The 23,151-nt window shown below is 39.3% G+C and overlaps 1 protein-coding gene across 4 annotated transcripts in view; it reads left to right on the top strand.

Moving 5' to 3' along the window:
- Phtf2 (putative homeodomain transcription factor 2) overlaps positions 1–23,151 on the top strand; it is a 114,290-nt gene that overhangs the window by 82,589 nt on the left and 8,550 nt on the right. Inside the window, exons 9-14 of one of the 4 annotated variants that reach the window (XM_028855129.1) lie at positions 7,765–7,920; positions 9,572–9,790; positions 17,820–17,948; positions 19,840–20,112; positions 20,312–20,443; positions 22,255–22,341. In XM_028855129.1, the coding sequence (XP_028710962.1) occupies positions 7,765–7,920; positions 9,572–9,790; positions 17,820–17,948; positions 19,840–20,112; positions 20,312–20,443; positions 22,255–22,341 (996 nt within the window). Of the gene's footprint in view, positions 1–7,764; positions 7,921–9,571; positions 9,791–17,819; positions 17,949–19,839; positions 20,113–20,311; positions 20,444–22,254; positions 22,342–23,151 lie in introns of those variants that run through there. The other 3 variants (XM_028855130.2, XM_028855131.2, XM_028855132.2) reach the window with 3 other exon arrangements.

The following is a 23,151-nucleotide window of genomic DNA, read 5'->3' as shown; positions in this document are numbered from 1 at the left end:
TTCATAAATAATAGTGATGTCACTAAAAATCAGGTAGGTGTAGTTAAACATGATTGGAAGTGTAACCTGGTACATTCTGAATTGAGTGACTTGATTTTTCCAGAATGTTGAGGCAACTTAGAATTTATGGCCAGTGTTTATTAACCCTCCCCTTCTCTTCCCCATTTCATGTGTGTGTAAGGATGTGCACTGAACTGAAGACTGCAATTGTTCTAAAAGCTGAACTAGGCACTGACTCTTATTCTGTAAGAAAATACCTTACTTTCTCTACATTAATTACTCTTGGTTTTATACATCTGTAGCTAGAGTTTTCCTGCCTTGCCCACAGTCAGGACAAATCTCTGTCACCCGCCAGTCCCACAGCCGCTCAGACCCAACCAAGTAAACACAGAGACTTATATTGCATACAAACTGTATGGCTGTGGCAGGCTTCTTGCTAACTGTTCTTATAGCTTAAATTAATCCATTTCCATAAATCTATACCTTGCCACGTGGCTTGTGGCTTACCAGTGTCTTCACATGCGGCTTGTCATGGTGGCAGCTGGCAGTTTCTCTGCCTCAGCCTTCTGCTTCCCAGAACTCTCCTCTGTCCTTGTCCCACCTACTTCTTGCCTGGCCACTGGCCAATCAGTGTTTTATTTATTGACCAATCAGAGCAATTTGACATACAGACCATCCCACAGCATACATCTGTTTTAGTTTACATATGATCTGAAAACAATTCTTTAAATTAAATTTTTTTTGGTCATTGAGTAGTTATTTATAGGGTACAGTGTGCATACAATTAACTTATAACGATTGAATCAAGATAATTGGCCTATTGACTACAAATGGTTATTATATGTTGGTAACACTGAAAAATCCTTGTCACTTTCTCCTTTGAAATGTGCAATAGTTTGTCAGCCATAATTACAGAAACAAGAAGTTACCCTCCTATCCATTTGTACCTCTGTTCCCTAGCCACTGTCTGTTCACCCCCTGGTGTAGTATCTGCTGTTTCCACCTCGTTTGTCTTGTGTATCATCCTGTGTAGTAATGTTCAGTTTGAGTCTTTCCGTGTCTGACTTATTTCCAGTTCTGTTTCTTTTCCTTCAAATGACAGAAATTTGTTGTATTTATGGACTGAATAATCACTCATCTGTCAGTAATTAGTTGAGGTTACAGTAGTCCTAGTGTGTGTTATTGGTGCTTTTGTGAAAATTCTTTGTTATTTTTGTCCAAGATTGCTATTCAGGATCTTTCATGGTTGTGTTTAGATTTTAAGTGTTCTAGTTTTTTGAAACATGTTGTCTGAATGAGACAAGGGTGTCCACTCCACCATTATTTATTATAGTGCTTCAAGTCTTAGCTTCAGTAATAAGACAAGAGAAGTTATAAAAATGATTAAAACTGGAAAGGAAAAGTTAAATTTATCCCTATTTGCAGATAGCATTAGTCTGTGTTTAAAAGACACCGTGGACCCCAACCAGAAAACCTTTAGATCTGATGAACACTTGCAGGAAGTTGCAGGATACAAAATTAACATACAGAACTCAGTAACTTTTATATATAGTAGTAACAAACTTGCTGAGAAAGAAATTAGAAGAATATCCCATATATGATAGTTTTTGCAGTGAAAACCTAAGATACCATAAAAACAAACTGAAGAAGACACTTGGCAATGGAAAGACCTCCTGTGTTCCTGAATTGACAGCATTGTGAAAATGGCTAGACTACTCAGATAATCTATATTTAATGCAGTCCTCATTAAAATTCCAGGGAAATTCTCCATTGAACCGGGGAGTGGGGGTGGGAAATCCTAAAATTCATAGGGCAATGCAAAAGACTATGGATAGCCAAAGCAATCCTAAGCAAAAGAATACTGTCAGAGACATCATGTTATCTGGCCTCAAACTGTACCACCCAGCCATAGTGAAAATGCAGCATGCTGCTTCCACAAAAACAAACATGTAGACCAGTAGAACATAATAGACCTAAAAATAAACCCATACAACTATAGACACCTCATTAAACTTTAAAAAAATAAGATTTATTTATTTTACCTTATGTGTACAATTTATCTTATGTGTATAATTTATATTATTTTATTTTATGTGTATAATTTATTTACCTGGATGTATGTATATATGTGTACTATTTGTGTACCTTGTGCTTTCAGAGGTCAGGAGAAGGCATCAGAACCTCTGAAATTAACTAGTTACAGATATTGTGAGCCACCATGAGGGTGTTAGAAGATGAACCTGGGTCTTCTGCAAGAGCAGCAAGTGCTCTTAACTGCTGAGCCATCATACCAGCCCTGAATGCCTCATTTTTAACAAAGCTGGAAACATGCATTAGAAAACAGCCTTTCAATAAATACTTCTGTATCTTTCACCCTGCTCAGAAGTCAGTTCAGCCTGACAGTGGTGGTGCATGCCTTTAATCCTAGAACTTGGGAGGCAGAGCCAAGCGGATCTCCAAGTTCAAGGCCAGCCTGGTCTACACAGTGTGTTCAGGATAGCCAGGGCTTCATAGAGAAATCCTGTTTCGAAATGCTCCCTCCCCCCAAAAAAGTCAGTTCAAAATGGATCAAAGATCATAATTTAAAACATGAAAAACTGAAAGTATCAGGGGAAAATACTTCAGGATATAGGTATAGGCAAGAACTTTTTTATTACAACCCAAGAAGCTCAGGAAATAGCTTTAAAGAGTTGACAGATGAGAGCACATATAATTAAAAAGCTTGTGCACAATAAAAGCAGAGAACAGAGAGCCTCTAGAACTGGAGAAATCTTGGCCAGCTGTACTTCAGATTTAGGTTGCTACCTAGAGTATATAAATTCCCCCCCATACTGCAGATGATAGGTTACTACCTGGAGTACATAAATCTGCCCCCCTCATACTGCAGATGATAGGTTACTACCTGGAGTACATAAATCTGCCCCCCCATACTGCAGATGATAGGTTACTACCTGGAGTACATAAATCCCCTCTCCCCATACTGCAGATGATAGGTTACTACCTGGAGTACATAAATTCCCCCCCAACATACTGCAGATGATAGGTTACTACCTGGAGTACATAAATCTGCCCCCCCCCAATACTGCAGATGATAGGTTACTACCTGGAGTACATAAATCTGCCCCCCCCCAATACTGCAGATGATAGGTTACTACCTGGAGTACATAAATTCCCCTCAATACTGCAGATGATAGGTTACTACCTGGAGTATATAAATCCCCCCCAATACTGCAGATGATAGGTTACTACCTGGAGTACATACATTCCCCCCCCCCAGATGTAACCAACCGTTTTATTAAATAAGAAACACAGAAACACAGAACCAATGTAAAAGAGAAAGCTAAGAGGTCAGAGCTCAGAGCTAAAACCTTACCCTTCCTCCTGCCGTGGTCCTACCTCTCTGAAAGAGACCTACTTCCTGTGTGTTTGTCTTGATAAAGTCTTTCTGTTCTGCCTTCTCATTGGTTGTAAACCCAAACACGTGACTGCCTCGTCACTGCCTGTAAGTACAGCCCTCCAGGTCTTAAAGGCGTGTGTCTCTAATGCTGGCTGTATCCCTGAACACACAGAGATCTACCTAGCTCTGTCTACCAAGTGCTGGGATTAAAGGCATGCGCCACCACCGCCACGCTCTTTCTATGGCTCTAATAGCTCTGACCCCTGGGCAACTTTATTTATTAACATACAATTAAAATCACATTTCAGTACAAATAAAAAAATACCACCATACCCCCCCATACTGCAGATGATAGGTTACTACCTGGAGTACATAAATCTGCCCCCCCATACTGCATATGATTGGTTACTACCTGGGGTACATTATTCTCTGCCCCCCCTTTAGATGATAGGTTACTACCTGAAGTACATAAATCTGTCCCTCCTCCTGAAACACCAAACCCAAACTACCAGTCAGTGGGCCAAGGAAATGAATAGAAGACATACAGATAGCAATAAATAGTTCTAAAAGTATACAACATCCCTAGCTACTATGGATACTTTAAAAACAGCCAAACACAGGCTGAGCTTAGGGAATCCTGCTGAAGAGAGGGAGGGAGGGTTGTAGGAGCCAGAGGGGTCAAGGACATCACAAGAAAAACCACAGAGCCAATTAACCTGGGCTCATAAGAGCTCACAGAGACTGAGCCAACAACCAGGGAGCCTGTATGGGACTGACCTAGGCCCTCTGCATATATGTGACAGTTGTGTTCTTGTAGCTTGGTCTTCTTGTGGGACTCCTCTAACAGTGGAAGCAGAGGTTGTCCCCAATGCTTTGGCTGGCTTTTGGGAACCTATTCCTCATACTAGATTGCCTTGCCCAGCCTAAGAGAAGGTGCTTAGACCTACAGCAACTTGATATTCCATGCTTGATACCCATGGGACGCCTGCCCCTTTCTGAACAGAAATGGAGGAGTTGATTGGGGGTTGGGAGTAGGAGGTGGATGCAGCGGATGGGAGGAGAGGAGGGAGCGGAAACTGCAGTTGGGATGTGAAATAAATTAATTAATTAAAAAATTTATTTATTGCCAGTCAGCAATGGGTGTCAAGAAAAGGAATGGGAACAGGTACTAATGAGAATGTGAGGAAAGAGGAGCCCTTACTCATTTGTGGTGAGAGTGTAAACTGAGGCAACCATTAGGAAAATCAGTGTGGTGGCTTCTCAGAAAGACTAAGAACAGAATTACTATGTGACCTAGTTATTAAATTACTCCTGAGCACACACCGGAAGGACTCGATCTACAGAGATACTTATTCATCCCTGTTTATTGCTGCTCTGTTCATAATAACCAGGAAATGGATTTAGTCTTGATATCCACCAACAGATGAATGAATAATGAAAATGTGGTACATATATACTATGGAATTTCATTCAGCTGTGAAGAAAAATGAAATCTGCAGGAAGATGGGTGGAACTGGAAATGTATTAAATGAGGTCACCCAGGCTCAAAAAGAGAAATGCTGCATTCCCCCTCTCATGTGGATCCTAGCTTCTAATGTGTGTTTTTCTGTAGGAGTGAGTCTGGGTAGAAAACGCCGTGAGAGAGGAGGAAAAAAATAAGAGTGGGATGAGATTTAATGTGCTGTGTTAAAGTGGAGAGGAATATTCTCATGGAAAGGTACGAGCAGGAAGTAGGGCAGAGAGCTGGTGGGAGGAACGGAGAAGGGCATCAGCAAAGTAAGTTTATGAAGTCTTGTAAGGAAACCTGCTTACTAATTTTTAAAAATGCCATCAAATTGAAAGATGGTGCATTTAGTAATATGAATGTGGGCATTTTTGTGTTGAAGGAGATGAATAGATTTTCTGAGTTTTTTTTTTTAAGTGAATGAACTTATATCTTGTTTTATCAGCTGTGAATCAACTTGGTTCTATAGTCTAGTCAGGGTGTAATTTTTGATTACTCAGTGTTAGCTGTCTGATAATATGAACATAATATGTGTCATATCACTCACACAGTTTCCAAATACATTTTCAGGTATATAATGCCTTCAAAGTAATCTGGAAAGAGCCTGTTAGGGGAATTTATGCTTCCTGAGTCTTTCAGTTTTAGAATATCTAAAGTATGAATGCCTCTACAGTTGATCATACATAATGTATCAGCCATGTACACACATCCGACTGTAGCTAGTTTTCCTGCCTCGCCCACAGTTAGGACAAATCTCTGTCACCTGCCAGTCCCACAGCCGCTCAGATCCAACCAAGTAAACACAGAGACTTATATTGCTTACAAACTGTATGGCTGTGGCAGGCTTCTTGCTAACTGTTCTTATAGCTTAAATTAATCCATTTCCATACATCTATACCTTGCCACGTGGCTGGTGGCTTACCGGTGTCTTCACATGCTGCTGGTCATGGCGGCGGCGGCTGGCAGTGTCTCTCCACCTCAGCCTTCCGCTTCCCAGAATTCTCCTCTCTCCTTGTCCCACCTACTTCCTGCCTGGCCACTGGCCAATCAGTGTTTTATTTATTGACCAATCAGAGCAATTTGACATACAGACCATCCCACAGCACTTCCCCTTTTCTTTTTTTAAAAAGGAAGGTTTTAACTTTTATACATCTCCAAAGCCAGCTTGGTATATTTGGGAATTTGGGCGTAGCTTCTCTTACTACTTCCTGCTGGAGGTGGGGGCACTGTATCTTATGGGGACACAAAGAAAATTTTAGGACTATGGAGTAGTCCGTGAGGGTGTATCGTCTGAGCCAGTTGCCTTGAAACGATTCTGGATGTTGGATCATCTGGGCCATGGTGTCATCGGAGACCTTTCAGGTGGTCTTGGCTGGTCAAACCTGATGTATCTTAATTTGGAACAAATCCATAGCCTCTGGCTTTCTGTAGAAACAAAAGCAGAACCTCTTTTCCAAAGTAACATATCCTTATAGCCAAATTTTGAAGTCATGGTACCTTTAAAATATACATTTTGGCATAACTCAACAGCTTTTGCAATCAAATGTTTTTCTTCAGTTACAAATATCAAAGAAAACATAATCCAGATTCTCTGTGTGGTAGCCATCTCTATGTGGCTTATTTTTTATATTACCTTGAGCCTGTTGCTTTAAACTGCAGCCTTTTAAGCCTGAAACGGCACTGTGGCTGCTGGCTCCACCCACTTCCCAACATGGCGGTGTGGTACCTTTTCGGCCAGCTCTGGGAGCCATCGTGGGTCTGTGCTTTTATCCAAGCAGCGTGTAGCCCAGAAACCTCTTTTTGTTTTGTACTAGCAAAGCTTAAATCCACCATGCAGCTTAATGTGTCACTTGCAGAGGACTCATTCCCGCCATACTGCAGGTCAAGCACACACGCCAGGAACCCGCCAGTAACTCAAACCGGCAGCTGCTGCTCATTTGAGAGAGACAATTAGGAAGCTGTTTTTAGTTCCATTTTAGAATCTTTTCTCAGGTTTTAGGTGGAAACTCTTGCCCTCCCATTGGGCGCCATTTGTAGCTAGAGTTTTCCTGCCTTGCCCACAGTTAGGACAAATCTCTGTCACCCGCCAGTCCCACAGCCGCTCAGATCCAATCAAGTAAACACAGACACTTATATTGCTTACAAACTGTATGGCCGTGGCAGGCTTCTTGCTAACTGTTCTTATAGCTTAAATTAATCCATTTCCATACATCTATACCTTGCCACGTGGCTGGTGGCTTACCGGTGTCTTCACATGCTGCTGGTCATTGGCAGTGGCTGGCGGTGTCTCTCTGCCTCAGCCTTCCGCTTCCCAGAATTCTCCTCTCCTTGTCCTACCTACTTCCTGCCTGGCCACTGGCCAATCAGTGTTTTATTTATTGACCAATCAGAGCAATTTGACATACAGACCATCCCACAGCATCCGACTGCTCATTTCTTATTGCGCCATAACTTTTATTAAGCCAGTGATGGATCTTCTAATTGGTGACCATATAGCTTAATTAAATACTATAATTTTTTTCCTCAGATCTTTCAGCTTCTTTCAAATGGCCTCTATTGTATTTGTGATTTGTTCATATTTCTTATTTCTGTAAGGTATTTCAGATTCTTTTCTGAACAAAATGTTATAGAATAATATTTGATAAATTACTTGAATTTTAAAAGAAAAAATGTATATTTAAGAGTATAATTGCTAATTTAAGATTTTTTTTCAGAAAATTAGGTAGTCCAAATATTGGTATTTGAAGATATTTTGAAGGTATATATGTATATGTGCATTTGTATAATTTTTAGAAATTGCCATCTTAAAGCTCACAGATCAGTCAGAAATTACTTACAGTTCTCTTTGTCTACTCCCATCTAGGATACCCAAAGAAAGATAACCAATGTCTCTGATGAAGTATCCAGTGAGGAAGGTCCTGAAACAGGATACTCACTGCGCTGTCATGTGGACAGAGCTTCTGAAGGCAGTCTTCGAAATAGAAAACCACACCATTATAAAAAGCATTATGCAAATGAGGTATACAGTTTGACATTACATAAATGCACATATACTTATGTTATATTACTTTCAACAATGCAGTGTTGTTATTGAAATATTTCCCACCATTATCAATATGTATTGTTTTACAATCTCCCCCCACTCCCTTTTTTTTCATACAGGGTTTTACTATGTAGCTGTTGACTGTCCTGAAACTCGTTATTTAGACAAGACTTAGCTCCAGTTCAGACTCATCTGCCTCTGCCTCCCAAGTACTGGGATTAAAGGAGTGCCACCACACCCAGCTTTGTTTACAATCTTAGTTGGATAGTGTAGCATTGACCAATCATTATCCATGCACACTCATTTTTTTATGACACTTCATACACTTAAGGGTTGTTTACTGGTTCACTGTTGCACATGTGGCGTTCAGAGCACAGCTTGTAGGAGATGAGTTCCAGGGATCTCACTCCGGTGTCCAGATACAGTGGGGCTTGCTGTGCTGTGCTGTGCACCCACCCCCTGAGACGGCAGTCCGACTCCTGTGCCGGTCTTCCCCATAGTTCATCAAGTGAAGTTATTCTTCCAAGTAGTTTCGGTCCTGTTGCTACTGCCAGTTACTAATTTACCCACACTACTGACTTTCAGTAATTTTCCCTTTGATTCCACTGTTTCTTGTTTTTAAATTTCGTTTACTTATTTATTGGTTTTCTCAGAGCTTTCTCCAACTTTCTAACATCTCTAGAGCTTAAAACTATGTAGGTAGAAAAATAAATTTGTTCCATTTTATGTTTACTTTCTATGGACAAGAAATTTCATTGCCTGGCTCCAAAGATCTATCCCTGTGTTAATGTTTTAGCCAACACTACCCTGTAGTCTTTTCAAATTATACGGATTTTTTTCCCCTGGATGATTTTGAGGTAAACTTACGAAAAAAAATCACGAGTTCTGCTTGGTTGGAATATGAGTGGTTCCAGGCTGCTGGGAGAGTTACTTCCATACAGTCCCTCCTAATGTCTACTTAGGTTGTCTTTTTCTCTCAAGGACTGCATTAGACAGACACTAAGACTATGTCTGCTTACTGCCTTGTCATCCACAACCTGCTTTTAAACCAAATAACCAAGCCTAGGAAATCAAGCCTTAGGTTATGTAGTTAGAAGTCCATTGGTACTGGAAGGAAGGTAGAGGACGACCATTTGACGCCTCGCCTACAGAAGTAGTCACCTGACTTCAGAGTGACTCTTGTTCCTGTGGTCTTTACTGTTTGCAGCTGTATCTTAACTATTGGGATTCTTGAAGAGCAGAGCATTATTCTTCTAAACTTAGACTTTTAAATAAATATTGCTTAAGAAACATTTCCACCTATTTCACATTGATAGTAAGCATTAGATAAAGCTGAAATCTTAGATTCACTTATAAAGGCTGTAAAATAAATGATATTTAAACATTTGCATTCAGTTCCCCCAGATTTGACCTTGGCAACAGCCACCTTAAAAGAGACCGACCTTGAGAACCATGGTTCTCAACCTGTGACCGGCCTCTGTGCTTGTCATGTTTGCTGCCTCTTCCTCTGCCCTTTGACAGTGTGTCTGTTGTCTTAGGAAGGAGCAGTCTACAGTTCTGATAAAAATCCTTTGAGTTGGAAAGGATACACAAATTGTATTAATGTCAAAGAATATCTTGATTTCAGGATGCCCCTAAATCGGGTACTAGTTGCAGCTCTCGCTGTTCAAGTTCCAGACAGGATTCTGAGAGCACAAGGCCAGAATCCGAAACGGAAGATGTCTTATGGGAAGACTTGTTACATTGTGCAGAATGCCGCTCATCTTGTACCAGTGAGACAGATGTGGGGAATCCTCAGATTAACCCCTGTGTGAAAAAAGAATATAGAGACGACCCCTTTCACCAGGTCAGTTTCCAGTGTTGAATGATGTGGGGCTATCAGACAAGTTCCTTTGAATGTGTGTACAAACCTTACAGAGGTGAAGAAGGTTTACATTCAGTTAAATTAATACTCAACATTGGTGGGGTTTTTGTTGTTGTTGTTGTCTTTTATGTGGCCTATGCTCTGGCTTCATTAGAATATGAGTCTTGATGTCTGTATTGTGGTTGTGTCTCTCATCTTTCCACATATATGTTCCTGAGTTAGGTGATGGAGTTTTGTGGGTCAGTCTGTGTTTGAGAAGCACTAGTCTTTTTGTCCTGTTCAGATTCATGTATGTATACCTTGGCCTAAATTCTGCCTTTAATATTATGACTCAAAATCTGTATCTCATGAGTGTCAAATTTGTATTACTAAGCATCCATAGTCACATTATCCAGTAGACATATAGTCATGTATATAAGTTTACATTTTCCATTAGCCTCAATAAAAATAGTTTAAAAAAGTGAAATTTCAATATCCATTATTTAGCCAAATATATTCAATATATTATTCCTTTACTATATAATTAATATGAAAGTAGAAATGGTATAGATGACATTTTTATATTAAGCCTACGAACTTTATTCTGAACCCTTAGTGTACACCTCATTCTGGATTAATCATCTAAGGTGCTGAAAAGTGCAGTTGAGTTGGGTGCTGTGTTGAAGCCTTTTAATGCCCACCAGTGCCTCGCTTTAATAAAATTCCTCATCTTCCTTTATAAACCTGCTCTCACTGGATTCAGAATCTTGGTGAGTGGCATCTTCATTTGTCACTCACCATCCCAGAAACCTGATGGCCATGTAAAAATCCTTACCCTGGGCTAGGGAGATGGCTCAGTTAGTGTAGTGATTACCATACAAGCATAGGACCTGAGTTCAATCCTCAGCACCTCTGTTTAAAAAAAAAGAGAAGAGCAGGGTATGATGGTATGCTGGGGATGAGGAGACAGGTTGAGCGGAGCTGCCAGCCTAGCCTGCTGGGCAAGCTCAAGGCAAGTAAGAGACCCAGTATCTTACAATAAGGTAGATAGCACCCAAGGGATGACTCCTGAAGTTGACCTCTGACCTCTGCATAGGTAAGTGTATATGTGCTCCCTCTTAAGTACAAACCCGCCCCCCATACACATATACAAATGCTCACCCTTTTATGCTTACTTTCTTGTAGCCAATTTCTTACCAAATGTTGTCAGCAAAAGCAAGTTAATTCTTCAAAACTAGAGATAGAAGACAATTTCCTTACTCTGATTGAGAGTAGTTGCCAAAGAACCCTTAGGTGTGACATAGTACTGCAGTCTGAATGACTTACCTAGTACTCTTTTTGTGCAGTTCTGGTAGCTGCTGGGCCCAGGTTAGGGTGTCAGCGTGGTCACTTTCTTGGTAAAATGTCCCCTTCCTGTGCCCTTGCACTGTAGGTAGTAAGCTCTGAGCCTGATTTTAGTATGCATTTTTATTAAAAGCAGGTACCATGTGAAAGTGTCCATTATGTTGCTTTTACTTCTTTTTGACAGCTTTTTTTGTTCATTTGTCTGCCAGGTTTTGGTTGGCTAGCACTGGTTAAAGTCCATATTAAAGAATGAAATGTTAAAAATAGCAAAAAAATTGCCAGGTGGTGGTGGCGCATGCCTTTAATCCCAGCACTCGGGAGGCAGAGGCAGGCGGATCTCTGTGAGTTCGAGGCTAGCCTGGGCTACCAAGTGAGTCCCAGGAAAGGCGCAAAGCTACACGGAGAAACCCTGCCTCGGAAAAAAAAAAAAAAAATAGCAAAAAATTGTTGGGTGTCTTGGCACATGTCTTTAAACTCCGCACTTGGGAGTCGGAGGCAGTTGGGTATCCAAGTTCCAGACCAACCAGGGCTACAGAGTAAGATCCTGTCTTTAAAACAAGACAAAAGCCAGGGCTGTCACACAGAGAAACTTTGTCTTGAAAAACCAAAACCAACCAAACAAAACAGTTTTGAATAGCACCAGATGGACTTTCCCTACAGATACAAACTTTTAGTTTAAATTGAGAGTAGGATAGTTTTATGTGGATGCATAAACAGACAAATGGAACAGTCAAGAAAAACCCATAGATTTCTTCTCTTATGGGTCCCTAATGTATGACATAAATAGCATTAATACTCAGTGGGAAAAAAAGAGAAAACCATAAGATAGTAGGTTAAATGATCATTGACACATTAAAATTTATTGCACATAGTTACTAAGTATAAAGAGGGAAAGTCTAAAACATTTAGAAGGAATATAGAACAGTCATCTTCGTTATTTCAGTTTGCCAGAGTTTCCAAAAACAAGATATTAAGAGTAAATGCAAAAATAAAAATGGGGGACTTAAGAATATCTTAATTTAAAAAACTTTGACTTGCAAATTAAGCCATAATTATTATTAAAAGACAGTCCTCAGATGTTTCTAACATCTTAGCTGTCAAAGTATTGCCGTACAGAGATAAAGAACTACTGTAGAGGATCAGTTACACAGGTGATGCTCGCTGTGGTATCATTCGATGCTAAAACAAGCACCTACTCAGTGTGGGAGGCTAGCACCCACCTTTTGCAGGGTTCCTATGAGGAGGAGAGAAGAGTAAGACACTTAGATAGAAAGATAGCAGAGATGAGACAGACAGAAACAGGACAGCTTTGGGAGGATCTGGATCAAAATCCACAGGACCCTTCTGTCTCTTCAAAAGGCTTTTTATAACAATACCAAGGGGTGGGGCAAAAGACCTCCCACCTGCTAGATCAAAGCACACCGCACAGCCAAGTGCAGAACCTTCCACACACCTGGTAGCCATGCATGGTCCAGCCATCCCCTTATGCAGCCCTGCTGGGTAAAGCAAGCTCAGATCTCACTAGGAAACCTCTGTGGGCTCCTCTAGGCAAGTGCCTCTCTGTGGGTTGGTTCCACCCTGGTCTACAAAGACGACAGTTACCTGGTGAGATACTGTCTCAAAACAGGGCAGAGAGGGGGAGAGACGAGGGGAGGGAGGGAAGAGGGGAGAGGCCTACCAGGAGGGAAGGGGAGGGAGGAAGAGGGAGGGATGAGGAGAAGAAGGGAAGAGGACTCGATAGAAAAATAAAGGATCTGAAGAGGTAACATGTGAGTAGAGTTGAGTAGCATGTTAATATGGCCAGTTTGGTTAGTTGTCAGGAAAATGAAATTTAGAGCAAGGAGACACTATTTCATACCGACCAGATTTCAAAAAAATTTAGAGGCCAGGCGTGGTAATTGGGAGGCAGAGGCAGGCAGATCTCTGTGAGTTCCAGGTCAGCCTGATCTACAAAGTGAGTTTCAGGACAGCCTGGGCTATACAGAGAAACCCTGGGAGTTGGGGGAGAATAAGCCAGCATAACTGTGATGATTGATCTTCATTGTCAGCTTAGTTGCATTTGGAACCCCTAGGAGACACACCTTGGGTGTGTTTGGGTGGACATTCATAGGAGAAGGATGGACCATCCCGGGAGCTAAGATCCAGACTGAATACAAAGAAAAAACAAAGCCAGCTTAGCATTAGCCTTTCTCCTTTTCTACATCCTCAATGGTGCCACAGACCAAGACCCTTCTAGCATCACGTCTTTTTGTGCTGTGACAGACACTGCAGCTAAACTGTGAGCCAGAGTAAGTTCTTCCTCCACTCCTAGACAGAAGGCTGCACTGTGAGCCAGAGATAGCCTTTCCTCCACTCCTAGACAGACAGCTACACTGTGAGCCAGAGATAGCCCCTCCTCCCTGGAGCTGCTTTCTGCCAGGTGTTTTGTTGCATGATGGGCAGCACAACAGTAGTGAAAATAATCAGCCAAACCTTGTAATAAAGCGGTTTATAGCAATGAAATTAAACTCGGCCACATGTCAACATGAGTAAGTTTTATGAATATCAATTTTCAGTTATAAATTGGAATATAAATTTGGTGGGGTTTTTTGTGAAAGCAATTTGAAGAACTGTAGTACCATTTATATAAAATTTTAAAGGATTCACAAAAGTGTATTCTTGAATTAAAGCATATGCCATTGGGATATAAAAACATGCAAGGGAATAATATACATGAAATTTAGACTTGTGGACCTTGGTGATTAACCAGAGAAGCATACAAAGTAATTTCCAAGTTTACCTGAAATGTTTCCCTTCAGCAAATTGAGAAGAAAAGTAAATTAGACAGTCAACTTCCTGAGTAGCTGAATGAAAATGTTTCCCTTTAAAAATGTACCCATTGGTGCAAAATGACAGGGGAAAACAAGCTTCCCTGGGAGGTGTGTAGAGTCTGCATGAGTGATGTCTAAGAAGCAAAGCATCGAAGCATGCAGGATATGGAGTGTTTAGATGAGAAATTAAGAGTGGAAAGCGTGTCTTTTAAGATGTAAGATACTGAGCACGTTTATGTACACGAGGAAGCTGTAGGGAGAAATCAAGAGAATTATAAAAGGAGGTAATGCCCTGCTGTTGGCAGGGAGAAGCACAAGCTCCGGGGAGCAGAAAGGGTGCATAGAATGGGCAGGGCAGAGAAAACCCTGGTGGAGACTTGGGTCTGCTTAGGAGGAAAAAGAACCAATAACGGGAAGCCTGAAATAATGTTTCTGTGGGAGTCCAGATGGCAGCTCAGCTGAGAAAGGACTGATAAATTGAAGGATAATTATGTTTAAGGGAAATCGTGGCTTTACAATGGAAGGTTTCAGAGACCTGGTCAGATGGGAGGTTGCTACTACTGATTTATTTCAGAGGGAAGCAATTCATGGTGTGGCCATGGGAAAAAGCTAAGGGTCCCTGGATCTGAAGAAATGGAGACAGTGTTGGGTAAGGAGGTATGTACATACTCATCTAGGCCACTCATCTAGTTTAATAAATGGATTAGAGGTAGCAAGAAATGTCTAAGCTGTTTTTCCTGTGAGTCCATAAACAGTTCAGATGCATGGGCTATGGTTTCTGTTGTATTGTATCACTTACTCCTTGGTACAGAGTAGATATTTAGTAAATACTAGCTGGGTGAATCCCTGAAAGAAAATACATTTTTTAAAAAAACATACCATGTAGAACTTTGCAGAGTTATTTATGAAATTGTTTAATAATTTGGCCCTATGTGTTTGATTCATCCATCTTTCTATGAGATTAAAAAAAAAACCTTGATGCTCTATTCTGCATATCTAATTAGTATCCTACATTTATATTTATTAGTATTAGTTTTGGATGAAAGACTTTTTTTTTCTGTACAATTTCATATTTTTAGGTTTCCAGAAGGCTAATTTTTCAGTCAAGCAGTAGAAATTAGCTTCCTTTAATGAAAAAAACTACAAGATTGTTTTCTTGTCTGGCTGTAGGTCTGTGTTAGGTTTGCAAGACCATTTTCTGTTTACCATCAAGATGGAAAATCTCATTGGGAAGAAACACTGAGCATTTGGATGGGCATGTTTTTGTCAGAATATTGCCAATACATAGTTTTGTAATATTTGTAAATAGTAACAAACATCTCATAGAAGAAAATTTTTCTCTGCTAATTATGGCTGTGTATATAATGAAATAAAAAGCCATATTTAAGTGATACTATTTTCCAGTAGGTAAAACTGGATCTTAATGACTATGTTCCCATACTTGGAAACACCAAGTAAAGCAGTTGTCTTAGTGAATTTATTTGGAATAAAACATAACATCATTGCAATTTAAGGTTCCCAATTTGAATGAAGATGAAAAACAAAGCACTGGAGATCTGGGATGAAGATGAAAAATAGTAATGAAAAAGATTTCAAATTTTAGTTTGCAAACCTAAGATCTTTATTGTTTCCAACCTACACAGGCCACATGTGACCCATGATAGCTCCGAATGCTGCCCAGCACATCTTTTGAGGCAGTGCGTGTTGCAGTGCCAGATGAAGGCGTTATAAACTGTAATGACTTGCTCTTATGCTCCTGCTGAGCCCTTTAGGATAGGTTCTCATATGATGATCTCTCTACATGCTGTATATGTTTAAACAAGACTCTTCATCGGTATATATTTGACAAAAACACATCTACATTGAGAGATACGGAGTTCTTTTGATTAACTCTAAATTGACCAGCTCTGATGGACATTTTCTCTCTTGCCTTTTGACCATAAGAAAATGAAGCCAAATGTTTGCAAAAGTAACTGGAAAGAAGTACTTTGAGGACAGCAAAGAAATTGGTTTCTTCTTCTGTCTCTAGATTGGCCTCCATTGTACTAACATAATCTTGGCGTAATTGAGCAGACCTGTAATTTCTGTTACACAGTGAGACTTGGAAAAAAAAAAAAAATCTGTTATTACTTGGTTAAAATCTGTTGCCTCCTAGCCTTAGCATTCTGTGCTGGTTAGTGTTATTGTTAGTCTGACAGGCTCAGGAGTCACCTAGGAGACAAGCCTCTGGGCATACCTGAGAAATTACTTACGTTGGCTAAGCCTCTGGACACTCCTATGTTCAGCTTGTCATTCCAGTCTTACACATTTTATGCTCCAAAGTGCCTTCCTGCCTTCAGAGTGCTGGGGATTGAACGCAAGGCCTCATGCATTGCATACTAGGCAGCACTCTACCTATAAGCACCATCTCTAGCCCTTTCTAGAGGTTTTTGATAATAGTATATTTCAGAATTTATTAAATTTTCAGAGAAAATTTGATGCATATTTTGATGCAAAGTTATTTCTATTCTAAACTGACATATTGTTTGTCAACAAGTTATGCAACATCACTTGAAATAACTTGGCAGTTAACAATGTTTCAATGCTTGTAAGCCCCTCAGGTAATGAAATATATAAAAACCATGAAAGTATTTAGAAAAGATAAAAATTTCCCTCTTTCTTTTTTTTTGTTTTTTTGTTTTTTTGTTTTTTTGTTTTTTGAGACAGGGTTTCTCTGCGTAGCTTTGCGCCTTTCCTGGGACTCACTTGGTAGCCCAGGCTGGCCTCGAACTCACAGAGATCCGCCTGTCTCTGCCTCCCGAGTGCTGGGATTAAAGGCGTGCGCCACCACCGCCCGGCCCTCTTTCTTAATATATTATTAACTTTTTGGACAGCTTCAGTTGAAGTTTATTGGTGCAACTTTATCCCCCTTGTATGAAAAATTATATTTCTTAAATTTATGGAAACATTTAGAATGTAGAATGTCATCAATCATATTCCTCAGGTTACTGTGAATGCCAGACATACCCTTTATATAAAATGTGGGAAATATATCAATCCTTGAGATTAATGTGAGTTAGCGATACTGTAATGGAGACAAATTGGTTCTGTTCCAGCTCTTGTCTTGAGTTACACGTTGCTGTGAAAATGACTCATTGCTTTTGTTGCTACCTGCAGCCCAGCCGTCCTGTTTTCTAACTTCACTCCTTTATTGTATATCCAAACAAGCAACCAAATTTAAACATTTGATGCTTCATACTAGTTTCAAATTTTTAACTTTTATTATTTCTTGAAACATTGTGAGATAATGTATTGTATTTCAGAGAATACTTGTAATTCTTAATGTTTCTTCTTACAATGTTTGCTGTATCTGAGAAAAAGTTAATTGATCCTCTCGAAATGCTGTTTTAAAATACTGCAAAAGTAACTAAATCAGTTAATACAGGTAAATGAAGGAGAATCTCTTCCAGGATAAGATTGAATCATGTGGTTTTTCAAAGATCTCAGTTGTCATATTTTGTACTGAATAATCATAAGGTGGACAGCAATCAGCCTATAATCTGATTGCCTTAGAGATTGGTTGACAAGTAGTACTTTTGCTAACATATTTTGTTGTATATTTAAGTGATGGGATATTTGTTAAAGTTCTATATTTTTATAACTACAATTTCTTATATCATTTGTTTAACGTATAACTAATTTTAATTGAGGTTTTAATGTAGCTAAAAGTATAAGTGCATAGATATGGCTAATGTACAGATAAATGTGTTCCATTTATAAAATATATATTTACCAATTTTTATTTAGTGTAATTATGATTATACACATACATACAGCTATATATAGTTTTTTTCTATTTGTGAAATGTGATAAACGTGTTCAATTCTCTTTTTTTATAGACTCACTTGCCCTGGCTTCATAGTTCCCACCCAGGATTAGAAAAAATCAGTGCTATAGTATGGGAAGGCAATGACTGTAAAAAAGCAGACATGTCTGTTCTTGAAATCAGTGGAATGATAATGAACAGAGTGAGTTCTTCATTTGTATTCTTTTAGGTAAAGGGGAAATTTAGTGGTTGTCAATCTATGAATTCATTATCTAAATGGTAATAACCTATTCACTTCCTTTTCTTCACCCTGGAAAATAGTTATTTTTGTTTCTTTTGGCCTCACCTTAAACAGTGATCTACCAATAACCCTTCCTTCATTTGAAGGGGAATGGACTGTGTGGCGTGCTGCATGTGTCACACTTAGTTGTGGAGGACAGAGGACAGCTTTGTGAAGTCTGTTCTGTTCTTCCACCTTTGCATACATTCTGAGGATCAAACTCAGATCACCAGGCTTGTGTATCAAGGGTCTCTACTCACTGGGTCATCTCATTGGCCTCCACTCTCCTCTTGGAACATTTCTGTTGACTTGGAATAGATAACACAATGTAACTTTTTTCTTTTTCCTTCAGTGGGTAAGGTGAGAGAGAGAGAGAGAGAGAGAGAGAGAGAGAGAGAGAGAGAGAGAGAGAGAGAGAGAGAGAGAGAGAGAGAGAAGAGAGAGAATGTGTGTGTGTGTGTGTATGTGTGTGTGTGTTTATCAGCATCTAAAACTCAAGGAAGAAATTTGTATTGTGCTTGCTTGCTTGCTTAGGCGTAAAGAATAATGCAGACAGTGGTCAAACTCTCCAGTGACTGAAGTTTGGTACAAATACTATGGATTGGTATTTGTTTCAGTTTCCATTTTTTCTTTTATTGACTGCTTTCATTTTTTTTCCTGGTTTCTCTGGATAACTAGGCATAATCTAATTTTTATTAGTTTTAGATTTCTGCCATATGTCATTTTAATAGCATTCTTGTCATTACTTTGTGTAGGACAGGAATTCAAATAACTGACTGCATCTAGAGATTGGCATCTTCCTAATCACAGTTCTTACTGTGAATAAAACCAGTCACCCAGGGAACCTGGGGACTTTAAACTAGAGGTGCTCTGTAGCTGAGATATCTGAACTGTGAGGTAACTTAGTCTGATTTACTGAGTGTGGGGATTTAAAAGCTCTATGACAATTCAGTTTTACCAGTCTAGCATATTAAAAACATTTTCCCCATACTTAATACTTTTCACTTTTTTATATCCTCCTTACCTTTTCTCCTCCTGTTTAATTTCTCTCATTTTATATTTTATTAAATGGAATTAAGGAGACATTTATTTACATACTGAATTCAGAAGAAAAATACAAGTTAAAGATTATTGAATAGTTGCATTTTTCTTTTCTTTGGAGGACAGGTTGAGACAGGGTTTCTCTGTAGCCCTGGCTGTCCTGGAACTCACTCTGTAGTCCATGCTGGCCTCGAACTCACAGAGAGATCTGCCTGCCTCTGCCTCCCAGGTGCTAAGATTAAAGGCATGTGCCACCACCACCAGCAACTTTTTTTTAAATTACATTTTTGATTAAATTACACTTAAACATTTAGGTTACATTTATTGTTTTGGGGGCTAGAATGCATGTGTCACGGTATGCTTGTGGAAGTCAGAGGACACTTTGATTAGTAGTTCTCTCCTTCGTCATGTGGGTCCTAGGGATCATACTCATGGTGTTAGGCTTGATGATAGGCGTCTTCATCTGCTGGCCATCTCACTAGCTCCTGAATTTTTTCTTGAACGAATTGGGTTTAACTTAGTATTGTTCTCAACACTCTAATATCTGTAAATATTTCTAACTTAAAATAATAAGATGTGGAGATTGATCTTCCTTTCACATCTACTTATGAGTTAGAGATCTTATTAATGTGTAATAGGCTCATTTCATAATGTGTTAAATTTAAAAAAATTTAAATTCTATTATAAAAAGTGGTTTCATTGGGATTCATTTCACTTTAAATTTGATTCATGTACACTTTCTTTTCTTCTCCCTCTGCCCCTACTTCCTAAGGTGAACAACCATGTACCAGGTATAGGGTACCAGATCTTTGGAAATGCCATCTCCCTGATCCTGGGCTTGACTCCATTTGTTTTCCGACTGGCCCAAGCAACAGACTTGGAGCAGCTCACAGCCCATTCTGCTTCAGAACTTTATGCAATTGCATTTGGTTCTAACGAAGATTTCTTGGTTCTTTCCATGGTCCTGATAAGTTTTGTGGTTCGAGTATCTCTTGTATGGATCTTCTTTTTTTTGCTGTGTGTAGCAGAAAGAACATATAAACAAGTGAGTATGATAGGAAGACTATTAGTTTACCCTTTTCCTAGCACTCCTTAAGTATGTTAGTATTTCATGAAACACTTTGATATAATATTTTTGTTTTGCCTTTATATTTATATTAAGTCATAACAATTCATATTTCACACACTAATTGTGTAAATTATACAATATTTTGTACAGTAATCTTCCTCTTAATCTTTTTTAGCGATTACTCTTTGCAAAACTCTTTGGACATTTGACATCTGCAAGGAGAGCTCGGAAATCTGAGGTTCCTCATTTCCGGTTGAAGAAAGTACAGAATATAAAAATGTGGCTATCTCTCCGCTCCTATCTGAAGGTAGAATGATGTTGATAAATGCATACCATCTCCCCCAGTAGTCCCAGTTTCTTGGCTGTATGTATGGGAGAATATTATAGTCAACAATTTCTCAATCAAAAGCTGGATTAAGGATTTTGTTTCTCCCTAGAATAGTTTTCACAAACCAGCAGAGGGAGCCCACCACTTAAAAACCAGTCTTGAGGACTCTAACCCTGAGACCTACTGCTTCTTAGAGTCACTGTGCACAGCTGTCTTTACATGCTACTTCTTCCTTTGATCTTTTAAATAGTCTTGCTGTTTGTGAGAGTGAAGTGTGAAAACTCTAGACCCTAGGAAAGGAAATTACCAGAGTTAATTTTAAATTTTTCTGGGGATTTTGTTCTGACAGTAAGTAGCAGTGGCTTTTATATGGAGTACTCAGGCATGTTCAAGGGTGTTTATGCAAATGGTGTATGACATTAGAGTTGTTCCAAAGACTAAGAATCCACTGAACTAAATCTTTAAAGCTGTTTATTTTGAAGTAACAATGAAAAAAGTCGGAAAAAAAATGATTATTTGCTTTTACATTTTAAAATTTCATTGTTTCATCAGTTTTTTAAAATTTAACTCAATGCTTAATAGGAAATGCTTCACACTGACTTTTTTTCCCCCTTACTATTACATTTATGTAATATGTTTTATTGAAGGTGAATATTATTTTCTTGCTTGGTTTAGCGATAACCCATTTAAAAGCTCCCTGTATTCCTAACCCTAAGTAGGTATTATGTTCTTTTATAAGTAGGTATTATGTTCTTTTATACATTGTTGATTTTATTCAGAAAACATTGATTAAATGTTAATCATGTTCCATTCACTCTTAATTAGAACTAGAATTATCTTTGCAACTTCTTCTCTCTTGGATTCTGGCATTCCATCTATCACTGATCCCCATCCTTTTTGCTCCCAGAATACATCTTAAATCTGTTCACATCTCTTTATTTCCATGTCCACCCTAACTGAAGTCATTAGTCATCTACACTGACCTATTAAAGCTGTTTCACAACTGGTTCTCCAGTGTTAACATTCCTTCCTCCACTACTGTTCAGCCTGCCACGAGAGCTTTTAAAAGCAGATTTGATCATATCCATCTTACACCTTTGTGGAAGTTCCCTATTACCCTTGGATAAAGAACAAAACCTTGATATGTTTTGACTGTTGTTCATGATCTAGGCCTTGCTGTCCTTACTGGAAACTAACTGTGTTAGTTCTGTAACTGTACTTGACCCTCCATACTTTGTGCTTTTTTTTTTTTTTTTTTTTTTTTTCCTTTTCTGCCTAGGACAGTGCTATATGCCATCTTGTTCTGTGATGTAAATGCCACTTTCTTGGAACTCTTCCCAGGCACTCACTCCTGACCCACAAATCTGAATTAATCTCCCTGTCATTGACCTCAGAGCACCCAGGGTATACGTTTCCTTCACAGCCCAGCGCAGCGTATGACATGTATCTGAGTAGGAGTTCAGTGTCTCGCTCTGCTGTTGGCCCTGTGAAGAGGAGGCTTTGTGAGCTGTGCTCCTGCTGTGTTCTGAGCACCGAGCACAGTGCTTAGTTGTTGAATAAACGATTATAGTGTTGAACAAAAAGAATTCCACTAATGAATCTAGCTGTGCAGATACCACATTTGCAGTATTATAAAGTTATAAGGACATATTAACACTTTGCAATGCCTCTGGCGAGTTAATACTTTCAGCATTGTAAGTTATGACCAGCCTGTAACACCTGAACTGAAAGCATGGAAATGATGTGCTGCTCAGTAAATATGTTTAAGTGTTTTCCCTTTGTCTCCCTAGCGTCGAGGTCCTCAGAGATCAGTCGATGTCATTGTTTCATCTGCTTTCTTACTGACAATCTCAGTTGTATTTATCTGTTGTGCTCAGGTGAGTTACTTGTTACAACCATCTCTAGAAAAGACTCAGTTTCTAAACACAATTTTTCATATTTCTCAGTTAACACACAGGGTATTAGATATCATTGTCTTGTTTTTGAACGAAGTGTGTTTTCATGGATGCCTCCTCCCCTGTGTCTCCCCGACTGCCTGCAGCTGTGGACACCCCTTGTCTCCCCTCCCGCACAGCCCAGCCTCTGTCGTGTCTTGTGTGTCCTTTGTATACCACCTTCTCATTCTTCCTTGTGCCATAGTCTCTCTTAGTCTCCTTTCTGTTTTTCAGATTTATACACGCACACACACAAGTACATACACAGTGCAGGCTTTGAACCACATGAGTGCATGAAAAGGGGAAACTTGGAATGAACTTACTCTCTTAGATACACAGTCCTTCAACAAAATGTTACAGAGGAAGAGCCTGAAATATTACATCTGTAAGCCACGACCAAGGTGGTTTATCCCTATAATGCAGAAAGTCCATTCATGTAATTTCATACCTATGGTTTGCTAAAGGAAAGCATGCAGTTATCTCAATAAATGAAGAAAACAAATAATAATCTTCAGCAGAGAATTATTTATTAATTGTACACAATAATGAGTTTCACCATGACACTTCAGACATGTATATATGTATACGTGTCTTTAGTCCTCTCTGTCTATGAGTATACCCTCTTTAGACCTCGGAGAATGGTTGGGGTCACAGTCACATGCAGTTAAACAGAATGCTGTTTTTTTTGTTTTTTAATTTTGGTAAGCTTCCTAAAATTCATCAGGAAGCAACAGTCCAGAGCTTTGAGGGACA

This window comes from Peromyscus leucopus, chromosome 3 (genome assembly GCF_004664715.2).
Source record: "Peromyscus leucopus breed LL Stock chromosome 3, UCI_PerLeu_2.1, whole genome shotgun sequence".
NCBI classification, from domain to species: Eukaryota; Metazoa; Chordata; class Mammalia; order Rodentia; family Cricetidae; genus Peromyscus; species Peromyscus leucopus.
This window is presented reverse-complemented; position numbering and strand designations above follow the sequence as displayed.